Genomic DNA, 19866 nt, shown 5'->3' with positions numbered 1-19866 from the left:
CAGGGGATGCAGAGATGCCTACCCAGCGAGTCTCCGCTCTGTCAACACCAGCGGAGCAGGACACTGCAGCCCGAGCGTCAGACGGCAGGAGGCGGCTGAGGAGAATTCTGGGCGGGCCCCAGCCAGCCTCCTCCAAGGCATCTGAGATGATGGGCTTGTGCATTGTAGGTGGGTTCAAAGTACTGCATTCAGTCTGGGTCTGAGGGCAAGGTATTCGGGTCATCAGCTGTGTCCTTGAAGGAAAGAGAAGGAAGGAGAGACTTCCAAAGGCTATGGCAGTTAAGTTTTTCAAATAAAAATCCCTTTTGTACAGAGCTTCTTAATAAGCTCCTGGCAGGGCCGCTATCAGACCATCCTGCCAATAAAGAGGAAAGAGAGAAAAGGTAAACAGCCCTCACATTCCAGCACTGCCTGCGACTCCCACGTGATTGGCTGATTGTTTCCTACAGTTCTAATTAAATGCTTAGCCCCAGGGAACGCGCATAGCCATCCGAACCCAATTCCGAATACAAATTCAGAATTGTATCTGAAATGCCTCTGTTTAAATCTGTCTAGTTTTAATGCAAACCATATCAATTAGCTGTCACTCTAATATTTACTCTACCTAGTCGTTCCAGTGAAATATTGGGTAAAATTAGCTATTTTACAAAAGTGTTTAGTGTTACCTTGTCCTGCAGCACCAGGACATTTTCCCACATGAGCAAAGCATTTTTGTGTCACCTTCTCGATTGGCGAGTTGTGTAATTAATATTATTGAGAAAGGGAAAAGATGATTTAATATTATTCTAAGTCATTGGAATGCAGTTGCCATTGTGTTTGAGTGACCAAACTGGAGATGAATGTTATAGGGCTTAGGATAAAGCTCAATCGAATGCAGATGGTATTTTATTTTAATTAGCTCCAGTCCCTATTGTATAAAATTGCTTTGATAAGTGATGGAATTTACAATCCACCCCTACTTCGCATGAAAACTGATAGAGTGTACATTTGTTGAACAAAACGGAAACAACACATGAGCGGGAGGGAAGATTTAAGACTTCAGCCACACGTGCACACACATTTATTAAGCATCTCTTTGCTCCGATCTTGTACCAGCATCGTGCAGTTGTTTTCCTTCCATTCTTAATCACCTTTACTTGATGTTTTTAACCACCTTTGGAAAGGGCCATTTTGCTCGAAGGGGTTTGTGGACCAGCCCTCTCCTTGGGAGAACAGCCCAACTGTTCTCAGGGTGCAGTATCAATCACTGGGTTTTTCCAAGGGCTGTCATTTAAGCCAACTGAGGGCATTTGTTTTTAACTTGTTCTTTTGCCAAAAGTCGGGAGAAGGGTGGATGTTACTGAAGCACCAGCCAATAGCTGTAAGGGCTCCCAAATTTTTTAAAAATTACTTGTTCTGATTACGTTCCAAGCTGGCTTATAGTTCGACATTGCTGCTGCATCTTCCAACCCTTACATTTTAGAATGATGACTCTGGTTCAGCCCTTCCCTTGCATGCTCAGCCAGATGGATGAGGGAAATGGGAGGATAAAGATGTTATTAGGGGGGCCCTCGGTGGCTCCTTCCGGGGCGGTGGGAGGCTTCGGGTTGACACTTTGTTTCAGTCCTTCAGTGCTCAGGAACTGGAAAATGATTTCCAGGGCCAGAGTGGGCATTCTGTTTCGTAGGATGGGACTTTGCCCCAGAGTCTAATCAGAGCTCAGTTTTTTTTTTTTCCAGCAGTGATGCAACGTTTAAGCAGATCTTTCCATTAACCACAGAGGGAATTTTATCTGACGGTTTTGTGTGCTAGAGCCATTTGGAATGCAAACAAACAAAAAGTTCCTGGCAAATACCAGCACATAGACAGGAAGTGACCACATTGATCTGAGGGTTGATGAACTGCGAGATGGGCTGGGGGGAGGGTGGGCTGCCACACTGGACCTGACAGGTTCACCCGCATGGGGACAGCAGGGCTTCAGCTGTCTCTTCACGTTTCAGCACAACCCTGCTGGATCTAGTGAACTGGATGCTACCAGTTGGTAAGCAGTTAGAATTTTCAAATAGGCTTTAAAATATGGTGCTGTATGATTTCACCGGGAGGCTTGACGCTTCCACTTAGATGCCTCCAAGATGTCTCAAAGTCACCGCATCCCAAAGCTGAGTCAGCACCTCTGACCGCACCTCTGTCTCACAGAGAAGCAGCCCCCTCCCCCATGCCCGTTCCCCCACCCTCCGTCCACCACCCATGCAGCCCGTGCCCCAGGCCTGTCCTCTGGCATGTGGACGCTGCATGGCCCCTCTCACTGGCCAGCTGTGAGCATCCTTGCCCAACACCAGTCTGCTCTCCGCTGTCCCAAGGGAACCTATGAAACACCCCTGTCATGGTGCCACCGCCCCTGGGAATGTGCTGCCCAGGTCCCCCTTGGTCTGGCCTCCCTGTGGCCCCTGGACCCCCGCCACGCTGGCCTTTAAGATCCTCATCGGATGACATTTGCCCTTTCCCCCTGCGCAGCCTTTGCACATACTGGCTACCCCTGTGTCTCTCTCTGGTCTCGGCCTGTGCATCCCTGCCACCGGGAGCTGGCTCAGCGGCTACTCCTAGCGGTTGGATGTCAGCGCTCTGGGTCTGCGAGGTCCCCTCAGCATTTGCCTTCCCCAGGGACTCCAGGAGTGGAGGGCTCGTGGCTGTTCAGATCTTGTCCCAGCACGGAAGTGACAGGGCCAGAGTGCGTCTGGCCGTGTTCGCAGCTGCCCGCTGCTGCAGGGGACGCACCGTCTTAAAGGGTTTAGTGGTCACGTGGGCGTCCCCCTCCCTGAGGTTCCCAGCGCCGTGAGGGCGGTAAGGAGCCCATCCATCGGCTCTCGGGCCCCCACTTTGTTCCTGTAACGTCTGTTTCCTGGCCGCCTTGGAGACAGTGCCAGGACCGCAGGCCCAGGTGGGAGCGAGGAGGGGTTTCATTTGCTGGGGATCCAGTAATGACAGGGACCAGGGACACGGCTGGTGGGAGCTGCAGGTGGTTCCAGGAGGCCTGGAGCGTGAGGCCGGGCAGCAGCCGTGAAAGGCAGGGGGATGGGGGGTGGGGGGAGCTCAGGGTGAAACGCACACAGCCCGCCTTGTGCCGGGGGGTGTCACGTTCTCCAGGGCCAGGGCTGCCCTCACTTGCTTTCACTCCAGGTCCGGCAGGCTACCCAGTAAATAGCAGGCGGACCCTTAGTCAATGTTTATTGAAACAGATCTCAGTTTTCAGGGAGTAGGTTCAGGTAGCAAGTTGTATCTGTTACCATTTGCTCATCAACTTCTTTTTACCTAAACGACTTTAGAAGTATCTTGTGGCCTTGGTTAAATTGTGACAAAAACCCTAAAGAGGGCTTGAATTCATCAGGCTGCAGAACGACCGACATGGGGCCAGCCGGGCAGTGTGCTGACCAGCGTCTGGCTGGTGACCGTGGGGAGCAGGGCTCCTTCGGCCGCCTGTCCGTCATGTGTGAGCGGAGGCAGGTGATCCTCAGGGGGACGGGGTGCTTCCCGTCAGAGCCCTGATTTCCCGAAGTCCGTTCATGTTTCCCAGTATTAGCAGGAGGAGTGGTGCCGGCTCTCACCAGCAATAAGCAGTCACCTTTTGGCCTGTGTAGTTCAGCTTGGATGGAACGAATTCGAGAAGTGGCCTGTTGAGGAAGGGGGGACAGGCCTGGGTCCCCGCTTGCCTCTGTGATGTGGGAGGAGGAGGGGGAGGTCTTCTAGGCTGAGTTAGAACAGCTTTTAGATTTTTGGTTCGTCTTCCTTCTCCTCTGCCTCTTCTACTGCCCTGGCTCATGGATTTCCATAGCAACCCGGCATCTCCTCCCCACCCCAGGTGGTACCCTCAGGAGGGCTCGAGCGTCTCCCTGAGACATGATCTAACAAGGATGTTTAACCATCACTCGCTTGTGGGGCTGGTGCCCTCTGCCCCAGGAAGATAAGCGTGGGAGTATCAATCCTCGTATGGAGTCGGACCCCAATCCACTTGCCACCTCCACGAGCCCGGCTGAGTCCCATGCTTCTTAACCATGTTGGAATCACAGGCCCCTCTGCAAAGCTGATGGAAGTCGTGGACATTCTCTCTCTCCAGAGGAGAAAAGAAGTCATGTGCTCAGTCCACGCTGCTCTGCATACAGCTTCTGGGGGTTCCTGGGACGTAAGCCTGCCCTTCTGTCCTCTAGGATCTCTGGGCCCCAGGTGGGAAGTCCCCAGCTTGGCTACCACTCAGCTCCTACGTGCCTGAACCATTGCCTGTCCTGAGAGAAGGACCACCTTGCAAACTGTAAGGTGACGCGCACTTGTCAGGGAGGATTATTTTCCTTTCTTTGAATCCTCACTTGGCGAGTTAACTTGTCACTGCTCTTCAGCTGGTGGAAAGTTGACCCAACACGTGTCAGGACAGGTGTTGAGAGCAGTCGGTGTTGACGGGACTTGAGATGTAAGGGTCCAGGCTGCTGAGTGCAGGGGTCACAGAAGTGGGCTGGTTCGGCCCCTCCCTCAGCTGGAGGCTGAGGCACAGAGGACGGGGTCAAAGGTTGACCTTCCCCCGTGCTCCCGCTGCACTGTTCTCTCCTGGAAGAGGCCTGAGGATCGGGGGACCCCTGGACACTTGGGGGTCTGGCCTCTGACATCTTCCATGGATTTGCCCTGATCTGCAGGCAGGGCTGGCTATGTCACAGCAAATGGTGGAGGGAATCCCTGTCCTTCCACAGTGACAGAATGAAATGTCCCTCCCTTTGATGAAGATAACGGAAAAAGAAAAGGGAAAGCTGGCCAGAGCTGTCTCCCTTGCCCTGGACACAGCTGTGCACGAACACGAACCCTAAATAGAACGCACTGCTCTTCCCCTTGCACCGGTGGAGATCTGGAGGGTATGGGGACACGGATCTCAGAGAACAGCCTTTGTTGCCTTAGCTCCCTCTCAGAGCAAAGCTCCTGGAGCCCCTTCTAGGACCTACCAGCTCCTAAAGATGCCCTGGGGCTTCCCGAGCCTGGCGGGGGCCCATTAGAGGTCGACGGCTTTAAGGCAGAGCGTAGGCGTGTGGTGGCCTTGGGTGGAACGCAGGGGTCATTCATGCTCTCTCTGGTGACATTGGCTCGTGAAACTTCAAAATAACGTGACAGCAACCCCCTTTTGCACTTGTTGAACCCAGGACTGATGTGCCAGGCTGCCTGCTGTTCTGGCAGTGTGCCCGTGGCCCCGGGAAGAGGATGTGGCTGGGGCTGCCCAAGGCACGCCTGCCTAGACGACGCTCGGACAGTTGTACAACCGGCAGCGCTGATTGGGATCCTGCTCGTTTGCATGACTTCTTTCTAAGCATCTTTTTTTTTTTTTAAACATAAACTTTTTTAAGGGAATAGTTTTCTAACATTCTTTTTTTAAAAAAAATTTATTTATTTATTTGGTTGTACCGGGTCTTAGTTGCGGCAAGTGAGCTCCTTAGTTGCGGCTCCAGGGCTCCTTAGTTGTGGCATGCAAACTCTTAGTTGCGGCATGCAAATGGGATCCAGTTCCCTGGTCAGGGATTGAACCTGGGCCCCCTGCATTGGGAGTGCAGAATCTTATCCACTGCACCACCAGGGAAGTCCCTCTAGCATCTTTTAAGTTTACCTCCTCTTATCTACAGAGCGACATTAAACAGATACCGAATTTTAATTTGACTTCTCAAGAAGAAAGCTGGAGGAAGCGTTGCCTCCAAAAGAAAGCGTTGCTCTTCACCTCATCATGAGAAGATGATAAAGTCTTCACGACAAGAATGTTTAACGGGAAACATACAGAAAATGGATAAAAGGAAGAGGGTCAGAGTGAAGTCCCACCTTCAAAATATGTCAAGACACTTTATACAGGTTTATAGAGGTTTGCCCAGGAGAGATACTCTGTGTTGAGCTGGGGTTGCAGGTGGCAAACCTTGCTCTTGTCCAAAATCACTGATCTTCCACAAAAAGTCCACGCAGATCACCTGGGGGTCATGAAGACCCAGTCGCACTGTCTACTCCAAAGTGTTTTTGAAAGTCTGACTGTGGTTATAACATATTTGATATCTGAAGTGTATTCATTTAACTTCATTCCTTTGTTCAGGGAGCATTTAGTGAACTCCTACTGTATACCACGCATCGCCTGGCACACAGAAGTATAGTGGTGAGTGAAACACAGCCCACGTGGTCCGCACAGGCCAGTGGGGAGCAGAGGGTAGTCACACCGACCCCGGACACATCCGACCACAGCTGCGGTTTGTGCCGGACAAGTCAGGTCAGGGAAGCCCCTCGCCCCTGGCAGAGACACACCTAACTTTGCAGCGTCAGCTTTCAATTTGCCTTTTCAGGAAGAAAGAGGACAGGACTTTAGTCCAGCAGATCTTTGCCGAGCAGGTCCCTGTTACAGGCAGGTGTTGGCTGAGAGGTGGAGAAACAAGCGTGCCTGAGACACATCCCTCCCTCTGGGGGAAAGTGGGCTTCTGAACAGTTGATGTCCATGTCCTGGGGTGGAGGCAGCGTCACCACGCACACACCTGTGGGGGCACAGGAGCCCGGGGGGCCACCCTGGCCTCCCTGGGTGTCAGTGAAGGATTCCAGGGTGGTGAGGGTTAAAGTGGAACACAAGTAAGTTGGCCCAGTGAAGGGGCACCGTGAGAGTCAGGCCTGCAGGCGAGGGGGTGCCGGGGGGGCGAGAGGTGGAGCTGGAGGGGGCCCTGGTTGGGGGTCAGACCGCATCGTGCATTGGTCATGGGGCAGGGACACCCCAAGAGTCACGTGACCATCCAGATGCCAGGGGATCGTTGCCATGGTGAACCTGGGGATGGGATCCTGACCCCTTGAGGAGATGGAATGTGTGACACTCGTGTTGGAGAGGATCCCAGCTTTGTTCTGACTTGGGGGACAGGTGGGCTTTAGTACTGATGAGTTAGGAGAATCAGGAGGGTGAGAGGGACCTGGGTAGAGGGGGCAGGACCCACTTTGGGGCAGCTTTAGTTTGGGAGAACGGCGGGGAGAGGTGTCCAGGGCCCTGAGATGTGCAGGGGAGAGCCGTTAGGGTGGGGGCTGCAGGCTTGTGTGGGTGAGGCTGCCAGCCAGAGCTGGCACCGCTGGGTACACCGGGACGGCCATTCTGTTCTGGTTTTTCAGATACTGGGGGGACTTCCCTGGTGGTCCAGTGGCTAAGACTACGCGTTCCCAATGCAAGGGGCCCAGGTTCAATTCCCTGGCCAGGGAACTAGATCCCACGTGCCGCAACTAAGAGTTCTCATGACGCAACTAAAAAGATCTCACATGTCACAACGAAGATCCTTCACGAAATAATAAAAAAAATAAAATTTTGGGTAAGAGCTGCTGCCTTGAGTCCCACCCCCGCCCCAGTGCTTTTCCTGCAGCCTCAGCCCATCCTCTGGGGGCCTCCGGATCTTCCGTTAGCAGGACAGCCTCATGGATTCTCAAACATTTAAAATCTCAACCCTGATCAAGGCTGTGATTTAAACCTGTATCAGTCTCCCAGGGTGGCTGTAACAAATGACCAACAACTGGGTGGCTTAAAACAACAGAAATGTGTTGTCTCACAGTCTGGAGTCCGCAAGTCTGAAGCTAAGGTGTCGGCAGGGCAGTGGTCCCTCCGAGGGCTCACAGGGAGCATCCTTCCTTGCCTCTTCCAGCTCCTGGTGGTTCCAGATGCTCCTCAGCTTGTGGAATCTGTCTTCACAAGGCCTCCTCCTCCTGTGTCTCAACCTCCCTTTGCCTGTCCTTTGTAAGGACACTTGTCATTGGATTTAGGGCACAGCATGACCACATCGCCAGAGCCTTAATTACATGTGCAAAGACCCTTTTCCCAAGTGAGGCCACATTCACTGGTTCTGGGTGAATGTACCTTTTGGGAGGCCACCAGTCAACTCTCTACAAAACCTAAAGAGAGTGATGTGGAATGAGCAGGGCCTTTCTTCTCAGCGATATTTCCCCTTCCTTCACTCCAGTGATCTGAAGGCTTTGCAGAGTGATTGGTGTTCTTCCTAAGAAGGCTGGGACCCACCGTAAGAGCTCAGCTCTTACCACGCACGCTTAGTCACAATGTGTATTTTAATGTGCCCCAGGCCCACTCATTTGCAGGCTTACCTGGGTTTAGGACTTACCTTCCAAGTATATTCCTATGGCCTTGAAAGGCAGACAGTGTGTACCGCTGTCTGTCCCCTGCCTTTTTCACCAAGAGAAGGTCTGAACACCTCCTCTAGGAGTTCTGAGGGATCCGATGAGCAGAGCACGAGCATAGCTACAGTGTAAAGTGACAGCCGGACAGACTGCCAGCAAAATATGACGACTTTCCTTTTGCACTAGCCCTCTTAGGGGAGGAAGAGTACTGCCAATTCTTCTGAGCATCTCAGGTTGCTTTTCCTCACAGAGATAATCACAGGAAGAACGTCACAGTCAGGCCTCCTCCCAGCCTGACTCTCCCCATCACCACCAGCTCACTGCTTGTATTCCTTCCTCTGCAATTTTTTGGAATAGCTTCAGAAGGATAGGTGTTAACTCTTCTCTAAATGATAGAATTCGCCTGTGACGCCATCTGGTCCTGGACTTTTGTTTGTTGGAAGTTTTTAAATCACAGTTTCAATTTCAGTACTTGTGATTGGTCAGTTCCAGCTCACCGTTTGTTTGCGAGCTCTGCGGAAGAATCAATTCCACAAGTGACACGTCCTTAGGGATCCTGAACTGTGTGTTCCTTTGTCATAAAGAACATCACTGTTCATGATGAGGGTACCCCTTGGGAAAGCTAAAGTTTCAGGCACTTGGATTTGGGTCGTCGGCACCCCTGACCTTCCCGGAGAGGCCAGCTGGCTCTGGGTTCCAACCTGAGGGGCCCCTGAAGCAGAGCTCTGGGTCTGAGCTGGAGGGTGGGAGGGGGGCCTTGGTCCTGAGTGGGAACCAGTGGTATTTACACTCATACTCATGTTCCCAGAACCTAGCGCCGGACACACAGTGAGACTCAGTGCAGCTTTGGTGAGCGAATAAGGGACCACGGGGGCCGTGCTCTCCAGAGAAATCAGGGCAAATCTGGAAAATGCCAGGATGATGGGATCCAGGAGCCCCCACCCTTTCCTGGAGTTGGGTGAGAAGCAAGGCAGTGGCTGGAGCCTGGAGAAAGGAGATGGGGAGCAGGCTCTGACCAAGTGACCACTGGCTGAGTCAGCCTCTGTGACTGGGAGGTCATCTGTGAATCCGTCTCCACAGACCTGGCGAGTGATTTGTTATATCCAGTTCCATTGGCCTACAGCGCCTGGCTGTCTGTCAGAGTCTTACAATGACCTGTCTCAGGGGAGAGGGCTGCCCCGGGACCATGCCACAAGGAGAGCCTCCAGCTCTGCCGCGGGCCCTGGGCCATCACAGCCCACCCTCAGAACTGTGTGTTAAGTTGGGTTCTTACCCAGAGCCCAGGAACGATTGGAGGCCAGGTGCCCTCACTCTTTTATCCCACTAGGGGATTGTTTTGTGACTTCTGGCAACAGGCTTTCCCATGTCACCTGCCTGATTCGGGGGAGTCACCCACTCAGGCTTGGAAGAGGAGGGTTCACCTCCTCTGTGACAGGAATTAAAGCCTGGTGGGCACCACAGTTGGAAGGCGCTGGTGCCGGTAAGATGGGTAGTGAGTCAGACAGGCAAGGTGGACCGGAGCATCCCGGGAGCTTGGAGCTGTCAGTGGCTTGCCTACCACTGTACTTTACAACAGGTTGCCTAGCAGGTTAGGAAATACAGTCTTAGATTTTTTATACTGAGTAAAAGCTTTCTGGTTCAGGCAGTAATATATGAGGAAGTTGCAAAATGCCATCAGAGGGTGTTACGAGCAAAATATCTCACTGTACAGTTTTATTTCCATGGAAGTATCCATCAGTGGCAACTATAAATGATCCAGGACTTGGGCCTGGGCTTGTTTTAGTGCCGAATCCAAATTGTTTTTGAGCTCTTTGTGGCATTTCTCAGGAAGCTGATCTACTGGTGTTTTGTAGACAAGTCACATTGGTGGGGGGACAGGCTGTGATATTTCTTTCTAAGCATTTTGTGCTGGTGACCAACAATGCCTTGAAATCAGTCGTCACCCTTAGATGTGAATGAGGCTGTCCTCTCCTCCCTCAGGACCATGTGGGGAGGTCGAGGCTGAGCGGTCTGAGGGGAGCAGCTTGACCCTCGGACTTTGTGCCTTCATTCCCCTGGGGTCACCAGCCTTGGCCTGGCCTCCAGGTCACCCAGGGTCCCCCATCATCACCATCCCGGAGGCTCCATCCTCCTCCTCCTCCTCCTCCCCTTCACCTTCTCTGCCCTGGGCCACCTGTTGCCTTCTTGGAGCCTGCATCACACCCTGCGCTGTGTGGTGTGAGCCCCTGACTGGAGCACAAACTTCTGAGAGCAGGGCCTGGTGCCCCCATCCTGCCTATCTCAGCCCCCTGTGCAGAGCTGAGCCCCAGCGGGAGGTGTACTGAATCAGGGGGCCCATAGCAGCAGGACCAAGAAAATGTTTCAGTTCAGGGCATGGGGATTCAGGTCCCACATCTTTTAAAAGTGAAAAAACTCAGACTTCCCTGGTGGCGCAGTGGTTAAGAATCCGCCTGCCAACGCAGGGGACACAGGTTCGAGCCCTGGTCTGGGAAGATCCCACATGCCGTGGAGCAACTAAGCCCATGCACCACAGCTACTGAGCCTGCGCTCTAGAGCCCGCGAGCCACAACTACTGAGTCCATGCGCCACAACTACTGAAGCCCGCATGCCTAGAGCCCGTGCTCCACAACGAGAAGCCACCGCAACAAGAAGCCCATGCACCGAAACGAAGAGTAGCCCCTGCTCGCCGCAACTAGAGAAAGCCCGAGTGCAGCAACGAAGACCCAACACAGCCAATAAATAAATAAATAAATTTTAAAATAAATAAATAGGTAAATAAATAAAAGTGAAAAAACTCTTCCATCTTGAAAAACTCTTACACACACACATACACACATGTGAGGATAATACAGCCTTGAGCCAAGCAGTGATGTGCATGCTTTGTATGCCAGTTTATATGCCAGTGCTCCCTCATGACAAGCCACAATGATGCCCATCATACAGATGAGGCCAGGGAGGCTAACTGACTGCTCTAAGTCACACAGCTGGTGAGTGTGGGGCTGGCTTTTGAATCCAGGCAGGCAGGCTCCTGGATTCCTCCTCTTAAATAACATTTATCCTGCCTCTCAAGCTTTTTTGCTAGGTTGTGAAGGCAGATCATGTCAATTGAAAGAAGTTTATAAAACCCTTAAAATAATTTTAAAATTTTAAATGAGTAATAGTGTCACCATCAAGGAATTGCTGCTATTAATAGTTTGCTGTATCCCTTTCTAGGTTTTTTTCTGTACATGTTTTGGTACCATGTTTGCAGAAGCTGCTGAAAATGCCAATATATGGATTATCACAATTAACCGTATTCTCCCTGTAAAACATTTTACTTCCAACTCCTGATCACCATTTGACCGGTTTCTCCCCTCTCTTCACTCGTTTCATACCCTTGCATGTATTTCCTTTTAATTAGGGACAAGGGTCACCAGAGAATCTGTTGACAACTTCACAAGGTCTTTTTTTTTAGTAGAATCATTTCAAACTCTATGAGAGTGGTCCTATTCCCTCTCCTACAGACCCAGACTAGTTCTTATCTTTCAAATATGGTCACTTGAAGTGAAAACATCTCCTTGGAATTTACCATCCAAGGCATCTAATAGACACAGATATTCATGGAAAAGGATAGCTGGAGCACCTACGAGGAGGCCACGTGAAACCAGGAGATCGTTTTTAAAACAAAAAGTAACTGCATTTCTCCCCTGGTAGGTGAAATGGCTCCAACAACAAGAAGTGAAACGCAGGGTGAAGAGACAGGTGCGAAGCGACCCTCAGGCCCTTTATTTCAACGACCCCATTTGGTCCAACATGTGGTACATGGTGAGTAGGGTGTGTGCCTCTCTGTCCCTGGAGCGTTTGCAGTGCCGTGTTTCTGAGACGGGTCAATTTCCCCCAACAAAGCTAAATTCTCATGACAGCTGCAAACAGACACACTTCATCTGAGTGTAAAACTCCTGTTTTAATGCTGTAAGGTGCAAGCTTTCTTGTGAAGTTTTTTTAATTATGTGAAAGTCCAAGGGGAGGGGCTCTTTGAGCAGGGGAGCGATTGGCTGCACGGTGTATGAGTCACTACATGGTGAGTAGTGAACAGAGCCCCTGAAGGGCGGTGGGTGTCCTGGGAAAGTGATGGACAGATTGCGAGGGCAGAAAAAGCAGTAGAGCCTCCACGTGGACCCTTTTCAGAAATGGGTGGTAGAAAGAGGGTCCTGCTCTATCAGGCACAGGAAAGCATTTTCTCCGTATTCCCTTATGAGCATAGGAGCACCTCTGCTGGGTTTGCGGGTCTGTGTCAGGTGTGTCTGTGCTGGGGGGCTTTGTGTCTTCTGTGCCTGCAGCATTGTGGCGACAAGAACAGTCGCTGCCGATCAGAAATGAATGTCCAGGCGGCGTGGAAGCGGGGCTACACGGGAAAAAACGTGGTAGTCACCATCCTGGATGATGGCATAGAGCGGAATCACCCTGACCTGGCCCCAAACTATGTAAGTCAAGCCTTAAAACTGGCAACTGGCATGCAGAGACATTCAACTGTGCGGGTCATTAAATAAGGACACATTTGTAAAATGATAAGGTGCCTACCCCTCCCTATATCAGACAATACAGAAAACTGGGCTGGGTGGGCTGGTGAGCCCAGATCCCCTGCTACCCGGAGCCAGGGGTTTGCAGAGGGATTCGTTCACATGTTAGAGGATTCACATGTACTTCTGGGAACGGGTCCTAAGAAACTCAGAAACGTGTGCATGGAGGTGGCCATCAGATCAACATCAGCAACGTGAGAAATGGCAGGGTTAAGACATGGGCTCTGGACCCAAACTGCTGGGGCTTCTGTCCTGGCTCTGTGGCTTATTAACTCTGAGACCCTGGGCAAGTTACTTGACTTCTCTGTGCCTCAGTGTCACCATCTGTAAAACGGGGTTAGTAACAGGTTTACTACCTCCTTGGGTAATTGTGAGGATTAAATGGCTTCATAAATGTAAAGAAGAGAGCCCAACACGTAGTAAATATAAGAAAGGTATTTAGTATTCTGAGGCACCTGGGGTACAGTGTTGTCTTAATTTCTGCTGTACAGCAAAGTGATTCAGTTATGCATATATATATATATATATATATATATATATATATTCTTTTTCATGTTCTTTTCCATTATGGTTTATCACAGGATATTGAATATAGTTCCCTGTGCTATACAGTAGGACCTTGTTGCTTATCCATCCTATGTATACTAGTTTGCAAAGGATGACAGCTTTGAAGTCAACAATCTGGAGAGCTTTTATAATGTGTTTTAAAAGGAGGTTAGGAAATTACACGAATACTACGATTACAAGTATATACACAAAAACATACATATTAAAAATATAAGATGAAGGAAATTCTGACACTTGCTACCACATGGATGAACCTTTATCTGATGCATGCTACCACATGGATCAGCCACATCGATGAAGACATTATCTAGGTCACAAAAGGACAAACACTGTATGCTTTCACTTACGTGAGGTCCCTAGAGGAGTCGAATTCATAGAGACAGAAAGTAGATGCTGGGTGCCAGGGGCTGGGGAGGGAGATGGGGAGTTAGTGTTTCATGGGGACAGAGTTGAAGTTTTGCAAGATGAAAAGCGTTCTGTGGATGGATGGTGGTGATGGCTGCCCAGCAGTGTGAATCTACTTAAAGCCATTGAACTGTGCACATAAAAATGGTTAGGGTGGTAAATTTTGTTATGTGTATTTCCCACCATAATATATATACATATACACACACATATATATATATATAAAATTACAGTTATAGTAAGAGAGTACCAAGCGTGCGTTTTTCTCTGTTTCCAATTGAGGCGTAAAAACAATTTAAAGCAGGGCTGTGATATGCCGGGCCATTTCTCTTCGGTCACGAGGGTTTCATTTCTTAGGATTCCTATGCGAGCTATGACGTCAACGGAAACGATTACGACCCGTCTCCGCGATATGATGCCAGCAATGAGAATAAGTATGTCACTTGGTCACTTGGCCGGCCCCTCCTTGCTTCCCTTTCCGTCTCCCTGCAGTCACTGTTGAGCTGGCCCACGGTCAGGATCCTGGAACTGTGACGGGCCAGAGGCACCTCTCCGGCTGCCTGGCCGGGTCTGGGGCTGAGCCAGGAGCCAGCCCCTCGCAGCCCTTCAGGCACAAGGCAGCCTCCGTGGATTCGGCCCCTTCCTAAGGGGCGTCACCCCTGCTGGTCAGCTAGCAATGGATGTTGGACCAGCATCGTTCCTGTTCGAAACACTGTTGGAATATTTGAAAAGAGTAACCCTTAAATCTTGCGGTCTCCACGGCCGGCTGTGTTCAGACCACAGTGCATGGGTCAATATCCAAGCCTTTTTGAGTCTGTCTGTGACCTCACGAGGGAGGTGGCAGGAGAGTGAATGATGCTGGGTAAATTGGGGCTCAGATCCTGGGCCTGGCTGTGTACCTCTGTGCAGGCTGGGTGATGTCTCGTGGGCCTGAGGCTCCCCATGCCCCAGGGCTGTGGGTGGGAGTCAGGTGATGGGTGAGGGACACACACCGAGGGTGTTCAGTCAGTGACGCTTGTGATCGTCACTTTGCAAATGAAGGCGGGAGGAGGTCTGGAGAGATCAGGTGACTCGGCTCCGTCATCGGTGGCAGCCCTGGGGGTGAGGTCCACTTTCCCCAGACCAGCCCTGGAGCTCGTTTGCTGTGTCCTGCCTGTCGTTTCTCCGTCAGCATGCCCCATGCCCCGAGCTCTTCCCATTCTTCCAAAAATATTTAGAGAAGAACAGAAGCCCTTTCTTTCTTCTCCACTGTTTTTTTTGGTTTTGTTTTGTTTTTTTTTTAATTTAATTTTATTTGTTTTAGTTGTGCCGGGTCTTAGCTGCGGTCTTACCGACTCCTTTAGTTGCGGCATGTGTGCTCCTTAGTTGTGGCTGGCGGGCTCCTCAGTTGTGGCATGTGAACTCTTAGTTGCGGCATGCATGTGGGATCTTAGTTCCCTGACCAGGAATGGAACCCATGTCCCCTGCATTGGAAGGCAGATTCTTAACCACTGCGCCACCAGGGAAGTCCCTTTCTTCTCCACTGTTGACATGACGCTTGCCAAGGTGTGTCTTCGGCCATAATATTTTAGATTGTGGTTGATTTGATTCTGAGGTTCAAATCCTGGTGCCCACAGGGTGCTGTGCAGGGAGGCTCGGCCGGCGAACGCGGTCAACACGACGGACCACGGCGCTCTGGGGAGCCCGCAAAGGCCCCAGCCTCACGTCCCCAGGTGCCCTTCCCACTCAGCGGCCAGCACGCCAGGGGTGCAGGGCGCCTGGTCTCCCAGCCCCGAGTGCAGGGAGCCAGGAGGGATAATCCAGACACTGCACAGTGATCCATGAAGGGCAGGATTGAATGCTGAGTGGGACGGTGGGCTGCGTGACTTGGGAGCAGCCCTGGCTGTGGGCGCACGAGGTCCAGAGGACAGAGGGCTGCCTCCCCGGGGCTAATGCATGAGCCCTGGACTAGTTTCAAAGGTGGTTTTAAAGTTGAATCAGTGATTCTGATCCCCTGTGGACTCTTCTCAAAGATGTGCTCCTTAAACTTGCTGGTATTTTTTGGCTTCTGCTGGAGGAACTGACCCGATGCAGCATGTTGCAGAACGGGGTCATTACCGAGGGGAGCGATCTGTTTTTCATGTGGCCTCTTCCTAGTCCGTCCACCGCTGCTGAGTGTTCCATTTCGAGCTTTCTTCCTCGGCTCCTGCTGCAATGGCCGTGGAAAGGGTGGGGGGGCTGCCCGAGGTGAGCATGGGGTGGGAGGAGGGGGACACAAGGGGACACAGGATCTAGGTTCTCATTTGTTCTTACTTCAGCTCGGCAGCCAGGCAGGCGTCTACACTGTGTTGTTAGTCGCGGGGACGCAGAGCTTGGGAGGAGGGATGCTTGGGCCCCTGGCGCCGGAGCAGGATACTCAGCCTGATGCGGGAGCATCGTGTCTGCAGGGCGGCGGGAAGGCCTTGCCAGCCTATGGGGCGCGGGGCAGGGGTGGGGAACGGGACAACCCAGGGCTGTGCAAAAGCCCACTTGATGCCCCTCCTGGAGCAGCCGTCAGAGCAGGCGATGGGAAGGGATGTGGGAAAAAGGCTTCAGCATCCTCCCCGGGCTTAGGGATAATGACTCTTCTTGCAGGAGAGCTGAGCAGGGCACTGAACCCACTGCAAGGTGCTGGCGGAGTCCTAACTTCGTTTTTTCCTTTGTCTCAGACACGGTACGCGCTGTGCAGGAGAGGTCGCCGCTTCAGCCAACAACTCTTACTGCATCGTGGGCATCGCGTACAATGCAAAAATCGGAGGTAAGGCCCAGGAGTGTGCTGCCCGGGGGCTCAGGCCTGGGGCAGGGGTACTGGACGTGTCCCTCCTGCGAGTCTCAGCAGTTACACTTCCGTTGGCCTCGGTGGCCGAGTCGGACCCTGGGCCTGACCTCACACTGCCAGGGGCCTGGAGGCGGAGGTGTTGCTCACTGGTTTGCCTGAAAAGCCTCTGCGGGTCCTGTGGGTCTGGCTGCTGACTCACCGCTGTCAAGCAGACCAGTCCTAAGAGGCCGCGTGGGTCCCCTCCTGCTGCCCATCCTGCCCTCCCTCTGACTTTCCCAGCAGGGTTTACAGTTTTCACCTGGGACGAAGGCCTTTCCTTGGCCCCAACTCCCGCTCGAGCATCCTGGCCCACTGCTCCTGCCCCGTCCCTCGGCTTTAGCCAGAGGACATTTGTCATAGTGCCCCCCAGAGATGCCTGGTCTCCCCTGTTTATGACGGGCTGGTAACATTTGCCTCACCCCAAAAACCTCTCCCCGCCGCTCCGTTCTGCTCAGTCCACCCATGACTTATGGCCTCTCACGCCCTCTCTGCTTCATGGAGTGCTCCCCAAATCCAGGTGTCCCCTCTCGTCTTGTTTACTGAGGGAGGTCAGCCTTCCAGGTCCCTTTAAGGAGCACGCCTGACCCTGGGTGTCTCTGGTTCTGTTGTTTGGTTTCACCATTTGTGAGTCAAGCTTCTTTTGTTAGGATGGGGCTTTAGAGCAAAGAGTCACACGTCTTCCTCGCCCCACGCCCCTGCCCCTGCCCCCACCCCCTGAGCCTGGCAGATTGACAACTCAAACTGGCAGACAGTCAGTCAGTAAGTCCTCTGCAGTGCCTGGTAGGTGCACATCCCTGAGCTGGCACTGAGCAGGTGTGGCCGGGGCATGAATTGTCCTCGACCCTCCACATGGCCTTGGGGCACTGGCTCTCGGTTTGGAGGTGCTCACATGCACACTGATGGCCATGCTGGGATGCCTTCCTGGGGTGTGGCCTTCTCTGCTGCTTTGCCTTTGTGGAGGTGGTTGTAGCTCCCTCAGCTCTACTACGAGCAGCACAAGGTGGAGAACTCTGGGTCATGCAGTCTTTGGGGAATTTCTTGAGTTTTGAAAATAGGGTCCCCAGCTTTCACTTATTTAGGACCCTCTGCCTGCCCTTTCCCTTGGAAACCTTTGAAGTGTCTGGGATTTAACCAGCCATCATTAACCACCAAGGGCGTGTCCTGCAGAACAGATCAGGAGACTGTTACCTGGCCTCACTCCTTCGTGGATAGTTCTTTTATGTTGAGATGTGTAAGTTCTCCTTGGAGCTCTTGATGAGTGAAGACCCATGAGAAGTCTCCCTGGCTGACCTGGGTACCAGTTCCATTCCCACCACCCACTGGCTCTGTGTCCTTGGACAACGGGTATAAACTGTCTGTGACATGGTGTTGGGTTTGCAATGGAGACATAGTGTGGGGTTGAGGTTGGTATTGACCCAGGGAACCTGTAACAGCCACGTCTCCAAGGCTGCTGCACACAGCTGTAGCCTCTCCACACAGGCAGCCGCACCTCTTCCTGCCCCTCCCTCCAAGCCCACCCCTGGACAGGGCAGCCTTCAGGCACCCCTAACATAGCCTCTCTCTCCACATGTTGACACAAAGCAGGGAATTTCTCTGAGATGCCCCTGGTGTGACCATGAGCTCTACCTTTTTATATCTTTTTTATTTTTAAAGTTGTTGTTTAAGAGATTAAAATGGATATCCTAATTTATTCCAATCTATGTGGAATTAATATTATACCACTTCATGTATAGTATATAAACCTAAAACATTATTTGAGTTCACACTCACTGTCATTCTTTATGCCGTTGTTTTTGTGTTTTACTTCATATATTATAAACCCAGTGTTTATTCTTATTTAAACAGTTGGCTTTAAAATGCTTATGGAAAGAAATATACTTACCTACATATTTATCAGTCCCAGTGCGCTTCCTTATTTTCTAGCTTCATATTTCTTCTAACTCGTTTCAATTTTTCTTCAGCCTGAGAATTTCTTTAATATTTTAGTATTTCTTTACATGTAGGTATGCTGGCGAGAAGTCATCTCAGCTTTTAGGTGAAATTTATCTAAATTTCATCTTCATTTTTGAAAAAAACTTTGCTGAACATAGAATTTCTAGGCTGACATGTTTTTCTTTCAGCCCTTTAAAGATGCTATTCCATTGTCTTTGGCATCCATTGTTTCTGATGATGAGTCAGTTGTCATACTTATTGTTGTTCCCCTTTATGTAATGTGATTTGTTCCTCTGGCTACTTTTATATTTTTTTCTGTCTGTGCTTTGTCTGTGACTATAATGCCCCTTGGTGTAATTTCTTTCATATTTATCCAGCTTGGGGTTAGCTGTGCTTCCTCCTGGATTATTATTATTATTACTTTTTTTCTAAATCAAATTTGGAAAAATGTCTGTCATTATTTTTTGCAATCCTGTTTCCTCTCTTTTCTCTTTGGGCACCAATTATACTTGTTAGATTGCTTGAGATACCTCACAGGTTGAGGCTGTGTTCATTTTTTAAAATCTTTTTTTCTCTGTATGCTTCAAATTTGATAATTTCTTTTGCACTGTCTTCTTCAGGTTCACTAATCCTTTCTTTTGTTGTTTCCAATCTGTTGTTGATTCCACCCAATGAATTTTTTTTTTCTTTTTTCTTTTCTACTCAGATATTGTGCTTTTCTGTTCTATGATGTCCATTTGGCGTTTGTTTTTTTTTTTTTAATAAATAGTGAGGATTTAGTATTTTCTCATTCTCATGGAATTCTTTTTTTTTTTTTTAATAAATTTATTTATTTATTTATTTTTTGGGTGTGTTGGGTCTTCGTTTCTGTGCGAGGGCTTTCTCTAGTTGTGGCAAGCGGGGGCCACTCTTCATCGCGGTGCGTGGGGCTCTCACTGTCGCGGCCTCTCTTGTTGTGGAGCACAGGCTCCAGACGCGCAGGCTCAGTAATTGTGGCTCACGGGCCTAGTTGCTCCACGGCATGTGGGATCCTCCCAGACCAGGGCTCGAACCCGTGTCCCCTGCATTGGCAGGCAGATTCTCAACCGCTGCGCCACCAGGGAAGCCCTTTTTTTTTTTTAATATTTCCAAATCTTTCCTTACATTTCCCTTCTCTTCACCCATTATACCTATATTTTATTTTGGACTCTTTAACATACTTATGAGTTATTTTACAGTCTTTTATACTAATTCCAATACCTAAGTCATTTGTGGGTATGTTTCTTTTTTTTTTTCCCCTGTGGAATACCTTCTTCACTTTTTTCTTTTTTAACATCTTTGTTGGAGTATAATCGCTTTACAGTGTTGTGTTAGTTTCTGCTGTATAACAAAGTGAATCAGCTACATGCATATGTATATCCCCATATCCCCTCCCTCTTGTGTCTCCTTCCCACCCTC

General features: G+C 50.6%; 1 protein-coding gene across 6 annotated transcripts in view; it reads left to right on the top strand.

Moving 5' to 3' along the window:
* The window catches only part of PCSK6 (proprotein convertase subtilisin/kexin type 6), a 195764-nt gene that overhangs the window by 49931 nt on the left and 125967 nt on the right, over positions 1 to 19866 (top strand). For all 6 annotated transcript variants that reach the window (XR_009699485.1, XM_061181688.1, XM_061181686.1 and 3 more), the window contains exons 3-6: positions 11824 to 11934; positions 12450 to 12593; positions 14019 to 14095; positions 16349 to 16437. Coding sequence is in view for 5 of the 6 variants with exons in the window: in XM_061181688.1 (XP_061037671.1) it covers positions 11824 to 11934; positions 12450 to 12593; positions 14019 to 14095; positions 16349 to 16437 (421 nt within the window). In the remaining variant the exon portion in view is untranslated. The remainder of the gene's footprint in view (positions 1 to 11823; positions 11935 to 12449; positions 12594 to 14018; positions 14096 to 16348; positions 16438 to 19866) is intronic.

The sequence above is a fragment of the Eubalaena glacialis genome, chromosome 2 (assembly GCF_028564815.1).
Source record: "Eubalaena glacialis isolate mEubGla1 chromosome 2, mEubGla1.1.hap2.+ XY, whole genome shotgun sequence".
In the NCBI taxonomy this organism is placed as follows: domain Eukaryota; kingdom Metazoa; phylum Chordata; class Mammalia; order Artiodactyla; family Balaenidae; genus Eubalaena; species Eubalaena glacialis.
This window is presented reverse-complemented; position numbering and strand designations above follow the sequence as displayed.